This window comes from Orbicella franksi, chromosome 1 (assembly GCF_964199315.1).
Source record: "Orbicella franksi chromosome 1, jaOrbFran1.1, whole genome shotgun sequence".
In the NCBI taxonomy this organism is placed as follows: domain Eukaryota; kingdom Metazoa; phylum Cnidaria; class Anthozoa; order Scleractinia; family Merulinidae; genus Orbicella; species Orbicella franksi.
In genome coordinates, this window is record NC_138145.1 from 4,643,030 (window position 1) to 4,656,941 (window position 13,912).

The 13,912-nt window shown below is 39.4% G+C and overlaps 1 protein-coding gene across 1 annotated transcript in view; it reads left to right on the top strand.

Annotated features, from left to right (window-relative positions):
* The first annotated feature begins 2,637 nt into the window (after positions 1–2,637).
* Positions 2,638–13,912, top strand: part of LOC145486497 (uncharacterized) — a 29,074-nt gene continuing 17,799 nt past the window's right edge. The window contains exons 1-11 of the mRNA XM_081465173.1: positions 2,638–2,826; positions 4,997–5,088; positions 5,338–5,693; positions 7,882–8,046; positions 8,420–8,530; positions 9,848–9,967; positions 10,166–10,262; positions 10,614–10,832; positions 11,138–11,514; positions 11,855–12,022; positions 12,224–12,334. Coding sequence (XP_081321299.1) covers positions 5,007–5,088; positions 5,338–5,693; positions 7,882–8,046; positions 8,420–8,530; positions 9,848–9,967; positions 10,166–10,262; positions 10,614–10,832; positions 11,138–11,514; positions 11,855–12,022; positions 12,224–12,334 — 1,806 coding nt within the window. The 5' untranslated portion in view covers positions 2,638–2,826; positions 4,997–5,006. The remainder of the gene's footprint in view (positions 2,827–4,996; positions 5,089–5,337; positions 5,694–7,881; positions 8,047–8,419; positions 8,531–9,847; positions 9,968–10,165; positions 10,263–10,613; positions 10,833–11,137; positions 11,515–11,854; positions 12,023–12,223; positions 12,335–13,912) is intronic.

The window sequence follows — 13,912 nt, forward strand, 5'->3', positions numbered from 1 at the left end:
ATGTATTATTAATGAAAAAATCTAAAGAGGCGAACTTGCCCTCCGGGGGAGTCCACTTCGAATTTCGAGTCTGAAGCGTCTCGAAAGTATCTTTGTCCGAGGTGTTAGAATCATCCTCTTTATCATGGAAAAAGGACTTCAATCAATTTATAACTGCTGTTAATTCGTTTCATTCTGCTCCTAAATATACCTGGGAAATTTCCGATACTTGTTTAGTATTTCTGGATATCAAAGTTTCTATCGAAGGCAACGGTTTATGCACCAGTGTGCACTCCAAACCCTCAGATTCTCATAGTTATTTGTTGCATTCATCTTCATATCCATCACGTGTCAAGAATTCCATTCCTTATTCTCAGTTTCTTAGACTTCGTCGTCTTTGTACTGATGACTGATTTTTCCTTAAAATAAGAGGAAATGTTCGATTTCTTCGACAAACGTGGCTATCCTGCTTCTGTTGTTCAAGCGGGCCATCATCGCGCCCAACAAATTGATCGACAGTCAGCACTACAAACGTCACAAGGAAAATAATGATAGAATTCCATTCACCCTCAATTTCACCCTCACAATCACGCAGTAAAATCCATCATTCTAAAAAACTTTAAATTACTTCAAAATGATCCCGATACTGGCAAAATCTTTTCGCAACCTCCATTAATTTCATCCAGGCGCGGCAAAAACATAGGTAACTTTTTAGTCTGAAGTACATTCCAAACAAGTGATCAACCCGGAACTTTTAAATGCGCACGCATACGATACAAAACATGTCCTTTCATTCGCAATGTTGAGAAGATATCGGGACCCAAGCGATCCATCAAGATCAGTGATCATTTCACCTGTACCTCAGCCAATGTCATCTACTGCATAACTTGCACTCTTTGCAGAAAGTTATACATCGGCGAAACAGGGAGACGACTAGGCGACCGATTCCGGCTGAATCCCTCAGTCCTTGCCAAAATTTTTCCAGCTCGTCTGAGCGAAGCCGAATCACTACAATTGTCTTTTTCTTCTCCCATTTTTCCTTCTTTTACACATCGTTTGTCGTCCGTTTCCGGCGTCACGCATCGTGTGATTAATAAAAACAAATAAAAATATACTACGCCGTCGGCTCGTAGCATGACACGGGTTTTAAGACTTATAAACTTTTTTGGTAAAGCTCAAAACAAAATGGTAAATCAACAGAATACCAGTAACTTAATAAACTTTGTGTCTGAAAAGTCTTAAGTTTTCCTTTTACCTGCTTTCTTTTCCTTTTACAGATTTCTATGAACTTTTCAATCTTTTTTCGTAAATTTTGCGTGACACCGGTTGTTTCCCATGTTTTCCTTTAAATTTTGGCGCGGGAAATTGGCGCGCGGCTGCCAAAAAATGTACCAATTTGCGCATGCCCGACGTTTGAACGCGGTGTTTTCTGCAGTGTGCACGGTCTGCACTGTTTTGGCGTGACCGATTCGCGGCATTCGAACGTGAGAGTAGTGGACAAAGTCGACGCAAACAAATAAATTCAAGCACTTTTTAAAGGTAATGGAACTTGACTCTAGCTTCTAACTGTTCATGAAGACAGCCAATTTCACTTTACATTTTTGGGGATTGTTTATTTTGGGGTTGCCCATGGAAACTGTCAGTGGAGTTCAGTTGGTTTTACGACAAACATGCGGTCGGCATGTGCATGGAATTTAAGCTAATTTATAGCAGCGGGCAGGTCACGGAACATTAAACATTTCTTCTTTTAGAGGTTTTCAAATCTGGATCCTGCCTCTTTTGAAGGTTAATCCAAGAAGACGACTCTTCTATTAATATAAATATTCAGGTAAGTATCGGCTAGCATACTTCAAGTTTGCAAATTTCACTGGAATTCGTTAAGGGTCATTGACTTCAATTCTCAGCAAACAAAGTTATTGTGTCAAAATGCGCCCTTTAGCTCCTTTTTTGACCCTGTAAGATTTCATATCTGGAAATAGTTTCTTGCAATCATGGTTTCGGAGAGATATCACTAGAAATTGTTTCAAAATAACGAAGCGTTTGCTTTTCTTCCGGGTTTTCTTGCAGTAATCGGTTTCGTTGCGCTCGGGTCAAAGGTCACGTTTTCAGTAAGAAGTGCTGCATTTAGTTCGCTATCCCAGCGCTCGCGATTTTATTTACCCAAAAATTTTATTTCACTAATTTGAAGAAGAAAGAATGCTTTTTCACACCAAACTAGTCGTTTTGGGAAAAGCCGTGTACCAGAACGCCTTTTTAGCATTTGAAAATAGGCTAAATGTAGACCTCTTGTAAAGCTGTCTTGGGTCGTTAATTTAGAAAATTCGTCAAATATTTAAGTTCTAATCAAATCACGATCTATTTAGCTCTAAATAGACAAAAAAGGAAGTACAAATACGACGTGCAATCAGTTTGTAATGAAGATTTTTACTTTTGAGTTTACGAGCCTCTGAATATGCCGCTCATTTTCGATGGATTTTGGCCGATTTGGGGCATCGAAACGAAAAAATTGCGGAAAAAAATAATTTTTGATTTATCGAACTTAAAACGATATTTTTGTAACTAGTGCCCGTAGGGCTTCATTCTGGGCGAGTTTGAAGAAATTCGATTTTTTCGCTATTTCCAAGTCTAGTTGATATTTAGGCGAAGCTGCTCTTAAGTCTGCAAATTTAGGAATTTAGTTGCTTATGAAGTCTGTTAATCAAAAATTATAAATTCGTCGGCAGAAAATTTTAGAAATAATTACCAATTATTAATTATGAACTGGAGTTGGGAGAACTAAAATCATCGCTTGAACACAGGTATATATACAGCATTTCAATTGAATCAAAGGGACTGTCAACGGTAAAGGTAAGTTTAAAGAGTATTTATATGAGCAAAAACAAGCTTAGAGAGAGTATAAATGACTAAAAGAGTCATGTTTACGTTTCTGGTTAACTGTTTGATCGAAACCTGACGCTTCACCGTCCCATAGGTAAATCTTTTACTGTCATTTAGATACACGCGAGCGAGAAATGTTGATTTTTTTGTCAACTAGAGGCCGCTTTAATTAATAACTAAGAATTCAATCAGTGATTGCATGGAAGGATGTTCAGATGTACTGTTTACAGATGAAATGTTCATGGCATTACAGAATCTTAAGCTACATTAAATAAAAAATTAGGAATGAAAATGTTTAATGTGATTTATCCGCGACTTCAGCGCTTTACACCGCCGCTGTTCAAATTATTTTTAGCGTCTACAAATATAATTGCAGGACTGAAAATCTACTCTGCAAAATCAGAGAAAAACTTCGCCCTCGAGTATTATGTTTGCTGCGTATAAATTAAATAGTTATTGCTTTTCACAAACGCTTTCAGACAACTTCAAATTCTTCGCTGAAAATTCTTTGATCTACAAAGTTCAAGTTGGTAAAAAAAAAAGGCAAACTAAATTCTTTTAAGGTAAAAAAAAAAATCGAAGTTCGTTGAGCAAAACGTAATGAAGGGTGTTTCAAACACGAAGTGGCGAAATGATCATTTTGTTCTACATAAACTCCATATGTTGATTGATTCTGTTTACACTGTAAAAATTACCGATTAGTTTTCTAAACGAAACGGACAAGCTCAACAATTTTCCTCGTACAAGAACAATAACAGATAGGTGCAAGTTCTGTGACTTTAATTTATTTTTCAAACGGACATGTAGAGTCTTTATCTGGTAGTCTTATATCCTTCCTGCTAAATTACGTGAATAGGCTTTGCCACACTTCAATCAATTGACTTCTGCCATCGTGATACGGGACAACCAGTTCATCTTACTGGGCAAGGGATTTTTACATGCCACTTGCTCAGGGACAAGTGCTGTCAAAAACATTTGTCGGACCCTGATTTATACGTTTCTACTTTCGCAATAATATCTACAGATTTAATGAAAGTTGGTTTGTAGAGGACCTTTACAATTAAAAATATTCTAACCCTAGGGTTTCCACCCCGTTTAGGATAGCTTTATTCATTAACACCCGAGATCAATTTACAGGACAGTCGGTCACTTAAAGTATATCATGTTAATAAGCTGCCCTAGTGCCCCCGGAAGTATCGTGGTAGCAAACAACACGGTTATTCAAAATACTAAAAATTCTGCGTGTGCTAAAGATAGCACAATCTCGAGTCTAATTCGTGATAAATAAGGAGATCGCTTCAAAACCTTAAAGTTTCAATTTCGGTTCAGTTTTAAAGGTTATGTTTTACAACGCCCTATTGAATGTATTGAGCTGAAACGAAAACCTGAATTCTGTTTTCATTTTGTACTTACGTGTCAGCACTACAAAGCTTACTCGTATCCGTTTGATCAGACGCCAGGTAAACAAATCATCTCCTTCCAATGCCAAAATTATGACCCAAAATTACTCAAACGTCCGTGACAGCAAGGAAGGCTTAGCATATGGTGTGACGGAGAATTTGTTGTTGGAAAGATCTTCGATCCGAACATTAACAACATCAGTGTCTCTCTCCTCCGCAGAGGCGCAAGAGACGATAGACAATCGTCTTTTGAATGTGTAATTATTACTTGTATGGATACCCCTTATGATTATTTTCCTTAATTTTTCGAGATTTATTTCCCTATCACTCTAGTGTAAACAGAATAAACTAACATATGCAGATTTCAGTGGAAAGAAAATTATCATTTCGCCATTTCTTCGTTTCTTCGTTTCGTCGTTTCGTCGTTTCGCCTTTTCGCCTTTTCGCCTTTTCGACAGTTCGTCGTTTCGCCTTGTCGTCTTTTCGACAGTTCGTCATTTCGCCATTTCGCCATTTTGTGTTCCCCATAATGAATGTGTCATATTAGCCAACAGCTTTTATTACGCGGCAATACTCGCTTCCCATCTCCCCTACATGCATTCTTTTACAGGAACACCTTCTGCTCAGTCCCCCACGTCCTCTCCCTCTCGTATTAATATTTATCTGCACTCGTAAACGCGAATTAACGTGCAACAGTGACGTGAGTTTTAAGGCATCATCCAAGCAAATTGTTCATTCAGTTTTAGCAAGATGTCTTCCGAGCACCATCTCCCGCTAAAGCAGTTGTTCCTTAATTTCTTAATGGTCGTTCTTGTTGCTCAGACCAGCCAAGGTATGAAACACCAACCTTCCTTATTTGTTTTCGTTTTTCCATCCTCTTTGTTTAGAAAACGTAACTGCGAAGGACTATGGCTGTAGAAGTACAGTTAGAGTAAACTAATGATAACGATAGGCCATAGAGAATGCGAGAAGGGTTCAAAATAGGTTTCTTGGTGAAATATGAAGGTTCTTCGTCTCAGTATGCATTTCGGAAAAAAAGTCACGTCAGTAATCATTTTGCTTGAATCCATTCTTTTCACAGCGCTCAAATTCAAAACTGGAAAAGGCAAAGTAACAACCACTACGACAGGTCTGTTCGCTTGTAAGAAGGTCTCTTTTATATCTCCTTTCCAAAGCGGGCAGCAGGTTAAAGTTCTCGCCTCAGTAGGCCACTCTGTAAAGAGTCCAGTTCCTCGATATGGCGGTGCAATCTGGGTGGAGGATGTAAAAACAAGTGGATTTACCGTCTGTAATGTGGAGTATGGAACAGGATCAAATGGTACAACAGAAGTAAACTGGATCGCTCTACAATCTCCTCCGCCTGGATCCCAGTTAGGAACAGCTTCCTTGAACTCCTGGAGGAGTGGAACAAAGTGCAAAAGGATCGTATTTAAACAGGTTAGCTCATTATATTTGCTAGTTTTTGCTGAAGATAACTACAGAAAAGCAACGTAGAAATTGGAATTTTATTTCCAAAACTACTTTTATCTTGACAAAGGTTAGAAAAAAGTGAAAAAAATTATATGCCACTATTGCTTAAAAAGAACGAGAAAAGACACGATAGAAAGCAAACAATGCTACTAAATATTCAATCGCTTTCCTTCATGTCTTTCTTTCCTACTTATTCCCTTTTCTACACTTTTGTTTTTCTTTCTCTCTTTCTTTCAATCCCTCTTGCTGCTTTCTTTCTCTCGTTTTTTATTCCTGTCGTCTTTCATGATCTTTTTCTTTCTTCCCTCGTTTGCTTTCTCCCTTCCCTTTTATTTGTTTCGCCTTATTTCTATCTCTCTCCTTTATATTTTCATTCACTTTTTCTTTCCTCTCCCTCACTCCCTCTTCCCGCTTCCCCCTTCCCCCTTCCCCTTCCCCTTCTGCTTCCTCTTCTCCCTTCCCCCTTCCCCTTCCCCTTCTGCTTCCTCTTCCCCCTTCCCCCAGCCCCCTTCCCCCTTCCCCCTTTCCCCAGCTCCCTTCTCCCTTCCCCCAGCCCCCTTCTCCCTTTCCCCTTTCGCCTTCCTCTCTTCTCCTTTCCCTTTCTTACTTCTCCCTTCCCCTTTTCCCCTTCCCCCTCCTCCCTTCCCCTTTCCCCATCTCCCTTCCCCTTTCCCTCTTCTCCCTTCTCCCTTCCCCCTTCCCCCTTTTTCCTTCCCCCTTTTCCCTTGCCTCCTCCCACTTCTCCCTTCCTCCATCCCCCTTCACCCCTCTCCCTTCCCCCTTCCCCTTCCCTCTTCCCCCTTCCGCCTTTTCCGTTCCCTCTTCCCTCTCCCCTCTTCCCTCTTTACCTTTTTCCCCCTTCCTCATTCCCCTTCCCCCTTCTCCACTCCCCCTTCCCTCTTCCTCTCTTCCCCTTCCCCCTTCACCTTTCTCCCTTCCCCCTTCCCACTTTTTACTTCCCCCTTCCCCCTTACCTCTTCTCCCTTCCCCCTCCCCCTTTCCCCTTCCTCCTTCCCTTCCCCCTTTCCCTTCCTCCTTCCCCGTTCTCCCTTACCTCCTCCCACTTCTCCCTTCCCCCTTCCCCCATATCCCATCCCCCTTCACCCTCCCCCTTCTCCTTCCTCCTTCTCCTTCCCCTTCCCCCTTCTCTCTTCCCCCTGCTCCCTTTCCGGGCTCCCTCTTCCCTCTTCCCCTCCCCTCTCCCCTCCTCGCCTTGCCCCTTCTCCCTTACCCCTTACCCCTTCTCCCTTCCCCCTCCCCCTTCCCCCTTCTCCTTTATCCTTTCCCCCTTCCCCCATTTTTCGCTAGCGTTTTTTTCGACAGGTCCTTTCCCTGTTCTATATGAGTTTTTAAATTGTTCATTAACCTTTGGTTCTTTTCTTCCTCCACTTTTATTGTCTTCGTTCGTCTTTTAGTATTTTCTCTTTTCATCTGTTCCCTTCTTTCCTACTTACTCCCTTTTTTCTTTTGATCTCTGCCACTGTAATTATCCCGCCATTACTTTTCACTTTCATTTCCTGCCCTCCTTCTAATGTTATGTTAATTCTCTATTTCAGGATTTTTGTTCTACTCTTCTTTCTGTGTGTGTTTTAAGTTTGTTGGTTGGCTGGCTGAGTCGCCACTTCCTGACCTGCCTTTTTTTTAACCTCTTTCGTTCGTTTCTACATTAAGTTGATTTGTACATTTTATTTATTTTTTTTTTTTTGCTTCTCTTTGTTTCTTTATCGAATTGCTAGGTTCGTTATCAATTTCTTTATTTTCACTATCATCATTCCTTTTTCGTAAAAAAAATTTAGTTAATGAAATGAAATTCAATATATTTATAAATGGCAAAAATAACCACGAAACATGAAACAAACAGGAATCAGTAGGTTTCTTTTGTGTGTTTTCTTTCTTTCTTCTCCTTGTTTCTATGGCTGTTTCTTGATTTGTCTCTTCGTCTGTTCATAGCATTATTTTTGTCTTTATCTTCTTATTTCCTGGTAGATTTGTAATTTGTAATTTTTGTAATTTTTAATTTTTTTTTTGTAATTTTTCTTTTTCTGTTTCTGTTGTTGTTGTTGTTGTTGTTGCTGCTGCTGCTGCTGTTTCATAGAATTATTTTTTTATATATGATGAAGGAACCAAGACGAATCAATGACATTTAATATTTCAGAGTTTCAAGACTCCGCCAACCTTGTTTGTGACTGCAAGTCATCAATTTCCCAGGAGACCCCAAGATGCCATGGCCATGTGGGGGGAAGACATACACAAAGACAGCTTCAAAATATGTCTCAGAGAAACCAAGATTCTTGATGGGACTCATAAAAACATTAAAGTAGTGAGTTAATAGAATCTTGGCTTTGTGTTACAGTAGAAAAAACCGTATAAATTATATTTAATGATGATAAATTGAGTGTCGAAAGTAATCAGGCAATAGTTACTTTGGTTTTGATTTTACTACGTTTTGAAATTGGCTGAGTAGACTCATTGGTAAGTAGTTGGTTTGGTTATGGTTTCATGACACTCAATTCGAAACTGTTCTATTCAAAGCATCGAAATACCCTTGGCATCCTGAAAAACGGAACGACGGTGATTTGTTATTTGATGGGGTAAAATTTGACCGATGATGGTCTCTACGTAAATAAAATTTATTTTTGCTTCTTTCTCGTGTTTTTATATCTTGATTCTTCTTTATTGATCTAATTTTGCAGAACTGGATGGCATTCATCGATTTGAGGCTTGAGAACTTTACCTTGACCAATAGTGTTGTTTTTAATAGCACTAGCTCACGATCTCGTCAAGATAACCACGCATTCTGCCAAGTAAGATAATATCTATTTATGCAAGCGGTAAAGCGGAGTTTATTACTGAACTTTACATAGCATTCCTGGTAAATTAGCGCTCAAAATATTAAAATGCACGAGAAAATAGAAGTAAAATGCATATGTGGAAACCATTTTGAAAACAATAAAGTCAAATTCAGTTGTGTTAAGAGATCAGTAAACTGTGGTTGTATTTATCCGTCAAAGTAGAACTGCTGTAAAGTGTTGGAAGCGGTTTTTAGCTACCTGAAGCTGTATTTCGGAAGATTTCGCAAATTATGCCTTCTTTGAGATCCTTGACATGTTGAAAAAGGCTATCATTTTCTCTTTAAAGGAGAATTAAAAAGCTGACTCCGCTTTTGGTGTAATGAGTTTGTAATTAGTTTCTTGGGAAAACAGACTGTATGCATAATGAAAAGTTATTATTGTGTCATCCGGAAACATTTGACCATGAGGTAAAAGTGTTCACCCGAGATCTCCTCACCTAAGCAAGGCACGAAACAACAACTATTGATGGTTTTCAACCAATTCCGGGATATTTAAGAGACAAAGGGGCATAGAAAACCAAGCTACAATCCTGGTCAAAAGTCTTGGGACAATGCACTTTTGCCAACATAGAGTCTTTCTGTCCACCACCCCCTCCCCACCCCCAACACAATGTTAATTCATCCAAAGTATACCCACTATTCCAACATTGTTTTGGGGGAGCGGGGGTTCTGCAAATTGATTGATGACTTCCCACTTCAAAATAATGTGTCACAGGTGGCATTTTGTCAAGTGTCCCATGGACTTTTGACCAGGATTGTAGTTAGATTTTTTGATAAAAACCAAGAATTAATATTTTTATTGAAGAACATATAGTTTTTCATGTTGCTTTTAGGACTTCTTTCCAGATTTTCAGCTAAAAGAAAGAAAAAGACATTTTCTGAACATTTGTCGGTGCACAAAATTATATACCGATCAGGCTGATTAGTCACCTTATCCAGGCATCGCTAATGATAAGGAAAAAAAGAAATATGCCTACTTGTAATTAGTTACATTGTTCGCCTTGTTGTTCTTACCTACTTTTATTGATGTAGAAAACGTTAAGGCATTCGGATGTGTTCATTTCACTTTAATAAGGTACATTTAAGTTACAAAAAAAAAGCATTTTGTATAGTTTTTGGCAGTTGATCGTACACTTAAACTCGCTTACTTAGATAAACATGACAAAACTGAAACTCAACTGCACGCATTCCAAAATACTTGCAGTCTCAAATTTGATCAGGTATCATAAGTTAAATGATTCACATATATACCGTTTATTTCACACTTCAGACAATAAACTTCACAAAGCCGTTTTTTGTTCCTCCTGTGGTGGTAGTGATGCCAAAGTACAGCTACAACAACAATCATTCGCATTCTTCCCGATGTAACGCTGTGACCGCGTGGATTGAGGTATGGACAATATTATGTATACCGTCAGGCCAGGAGCGCATTACAAGGAGATATGTTCATACTCCATGACAACTAGATTGTTTATTCCTTCAAACCGTCGCCGAAATATAATTTTTCTACTTTCTTTAGCGAAAATTGTACACCCTTTGTTGAGATGAACAGCATGATTTCATTAACACAGCTATCATGTTTTCTTAGCACACATCCACAAAAGATACGCAAGTGTGCGTAAGAAACTACAACAGTAACCCCAAGAATAAGGATACCATCACAGTCGACTACATGGTGATTGGAGGTAGGCAGTTGCTCACTGGAATAAATTTAAAAAACTCCATAAATAGCGACTAAATAAAAAGGTTGGGAGATTCTCTCTCCACTACAGAGATTACTTTTTAAATGGGGTGACCCCGGGCGGCTTAAGAGGTCGTAACATGGAAGCCATGTTTTCAGGCTTTGATGCTTAATCTGTCAATCTACATTGGTAATAAACACACCGTTTTATCCTTCAAAAATCCACCGAACCCATGTGGTAATATTGTACGTAGAACAACTGGGTAACATGTCCAAAAATAATTCGAGATACATTACCATGGGAATAAGGTCCACAATGTATTTGAAAGATTACCGTTCATTCTCTCTTAACCAGACCTGGATCCCTGCCTAGAAGTTACTTGTCATTATCACGGTCTTTGCAAGGCTTTTGGTCCTCATGACGCTCGCTGTGTGTGTGTAAACCGCTGTCCATCCTACCACGAGCCCGTCTGTTCTTCAAACGGTACAACATACGACAATATGTGCTTGTTTGAGCAAGAAATGTGTTTTCTTCGTCTGAACTTCACTGTGCAACATCCTGGTAGTTGTGAAGGTAAGGACTATCTCATTTAACTGCTCAGTTAAAAAGTTTACAAACGAATACAGCAAGAACATTTTACTAGGCCACGTTCGCTATGTCAGTGCACGATTGTCAAGTTTCTTTTGTCCCTTAATTAACAGGCAAAACACCACCAAATATGGAAGCCTCGGAGCCATGTTAAAATATTTATATATCGTACGTGGCCTACTGAGCAGGAAACCAAAACTCCCTAGAATGTTGCTTAATAAGATATTAATTAGTGGATTATGTTTTAGTTATAGAAATTTGAGGTCTCTTTGCTGTTGTTGTCTTTTTAGGGTTTCCTTTTCAGCGAGGTCGCCGTCACATGCCGCACATTCCATCACTAGGCTACTCGCACTGTGAAGTTGTACGTTTCAAGCCTTACGTGTTCTATACCGACAAACCCATTGAAGTGCAGATCACCGTCAATCATATTGACACCAGTGACAAGTCATATGTGCATGATGCTGCTGTGTCGTGGGCTGAGAACGTAAATTTTGATCGATTCACTGCGTGTGTTATGGCGGCAGGCTTTAACGAGCGTAAGTCAAACGCTAACGTGACAGTTGATTGGATGGCGTACCAGGGGGCTCCAGTAGGTGGTGTTACCGGTAAAGTGCGAATAGCACAATGGTGGACTGGAACGACTTGCAAAGCAGTGAACTTTCCGTCAGTAAGTGGCAAGTTGTGGAATCACATGAAAGTGTTATCCTATTCATCCGTACAGAGACAGACAGACAGACAGACAGACAGACAGACAGACAAAAACAGACAGTCAGAAAGTTTCTTTCAGTTTCATTAATGCACTTAGAAAGATTAACAATATTACGCGAAATATTATGTTCGATTCAATCCCCTGATCGATTCATTGTGAATTAGCCTGGAGTCTGTATTGGAGAAATATAGATCAAATGCGTTCGTCGACCCATCTTGGATCGGTTTATTAGAACATAAGCGCTACAAATTTACCATTGCTACATGTTTAAGGTTCCTTTCCTTTTTTTATTTTCCAGGGAAAGTTTTTAGTCAAACCTTCAGTATTTGTAACAGCTGAGCACCACCATTCCGGCCTGAGGCGTGATGCTGCCAGTGTGTGGGTTGAAGATGTCGCTAAATCGTCCTTCAAAGTTTGTTTAAGAGAACTTGAGAACTACGCAGGATCTCACGAAGATCTTTTTGTTGTAAGTGTCTCATATACATCTTTCGTGACTGTTATTTTATCACGATTTGCTGTGGTCTATTTTCTTCTTCGTGACTTTCAGAATATGTAATGTTGGTCACCGTTTTTCATTTAACGTTATTAAACTTTGAACCGTACTTAATAGTAATTTTCAAAGCTTGCAGTTTTACTCAGCTAGTGATTTTTTTCCTATTATTATTAGAACTGGTTGGCGTTCACCTATCTTCACAAACCTCCCTTTTCAGAACATAACTCGATTTACTTTGTGAACAACAAACCTCCTGCTGACGATCAAAACAACGCTTTCTGCAAGGTTCGTACTCACATAAGCTTCTTTATGTTCCGTTTATATATTTAAGAAGGTAAAAACGTTCTGACCAAATCATAATTGACTATTTGTACTCGTTTATATCCTATCACGCTTTGTTTGTACTATATTGTGTGAATTTAAATAATACAGTGACAAACAGGCAGAATTTCTCCTCCAATCAAAAAGATGGAGTGACATTTACTTCTGGAAATTGTCTCATTAATATGTTTGCAAGAATTGCGAACACACAACATCATGTAACGTTTGTGTTACAGTGTTATCAGGTTTCGTTCATAAGGAATTACCGTGGAGAAAAAAAAGGAATGTCTCAACCATAGCAGAGATGACCAATGGTATATATAATTTTTTTTTTTTTCAACGTTATCGACCAACTGATTAAATCAGTTAACGACATTGCTCTGATTGAATGCCCTACCGCTGACCTATAAACAAATTTATTGGAAGCATGGCGATATGACTTGGCCCAAATGTTACATATGCTTGCCAATCTCGTTCCCAGAGTCTTCGTTCCCCTTGACTAGCGTCGGAAAACGAGAGCTCTGGGAGCAACCATTTCAGGCATGCGCAATAGACGCAGACTGCGCAGTGAAACTGGATGGGCAGAATCACCAGAATTCGGTTATTTCAAAATGGTTGCTCCCAGAGCTCTCGTTTTCCGACCGCTGGTCAAGGGGAACGAAGACTCTGGGAACGAGATTGTATGCTTGCAAGAGTTTGTGAGGAAAAAAACTGTAAATATGCCTGGTTGTTAATTATAAAGTTAAGGTTACTTCCCACCTTCAGAGGCCAAAAAAATCGTTTTTTCTTTTATTTGACAAAATTTAAGTTCGTCATTTTATTTAGTGTTTCCAAAAGAAAAACATTAAAAATCTCAAAAAGCGGCCGAGTTATTTAGAAAAAGCGTATTTTCAAATAAAGTTAATAAACTAGGACGGTGTCACAATCTTGTCAACGGGCGAGAACCCTGGGGAAATTTTCGCGGCAAACGTTCCTCGCTCGTATTTCATGTCATTTGCATATTTTTATTTACATCACTTGACAAAAATTCCCGCGTGGAAGCTCGTTACGCTAACTCCTATGGAAAAATCAAAAGCAGAAAAAAGTCCTTGGGTAAAGAAAACGAAAAAAACCGGCCCAAAGAAGAAAGAAAAAGCTCCATATTGTCAAGGAAGGAAAAAAAACCCTTGCCGAAAGCGACAAAGGCTCTTGGTTTGGCCAAACACCTTCGACAATCTCGGCATCTGCTGAAGATCCGGAGCGTTCGAATATCCTTGGAGCAAGTAGGTTAAAAATCAAAGTCAACGTCAGTGTAGGCTGCGAACAAGATTCTTCGTCGGAATCTGGCGGAAGTGATGAAGAAAATGAAACCTACCCAAGGGAACTCATTTCAGCAATAAGAGTATGTCCGTTGATTCCTTAACGTCTTGTTTTTCAGCGGCACATTTTCCGCCTTTAACCTTTTTGGCGCGGGTTTTTCCTTTGCCTTTGCCTTTGCCTTTGGCGTCTTTGCCCATATTACGTCGCCGTCCTGAATTGAACTCCACTGAGCGAGATAAAAAA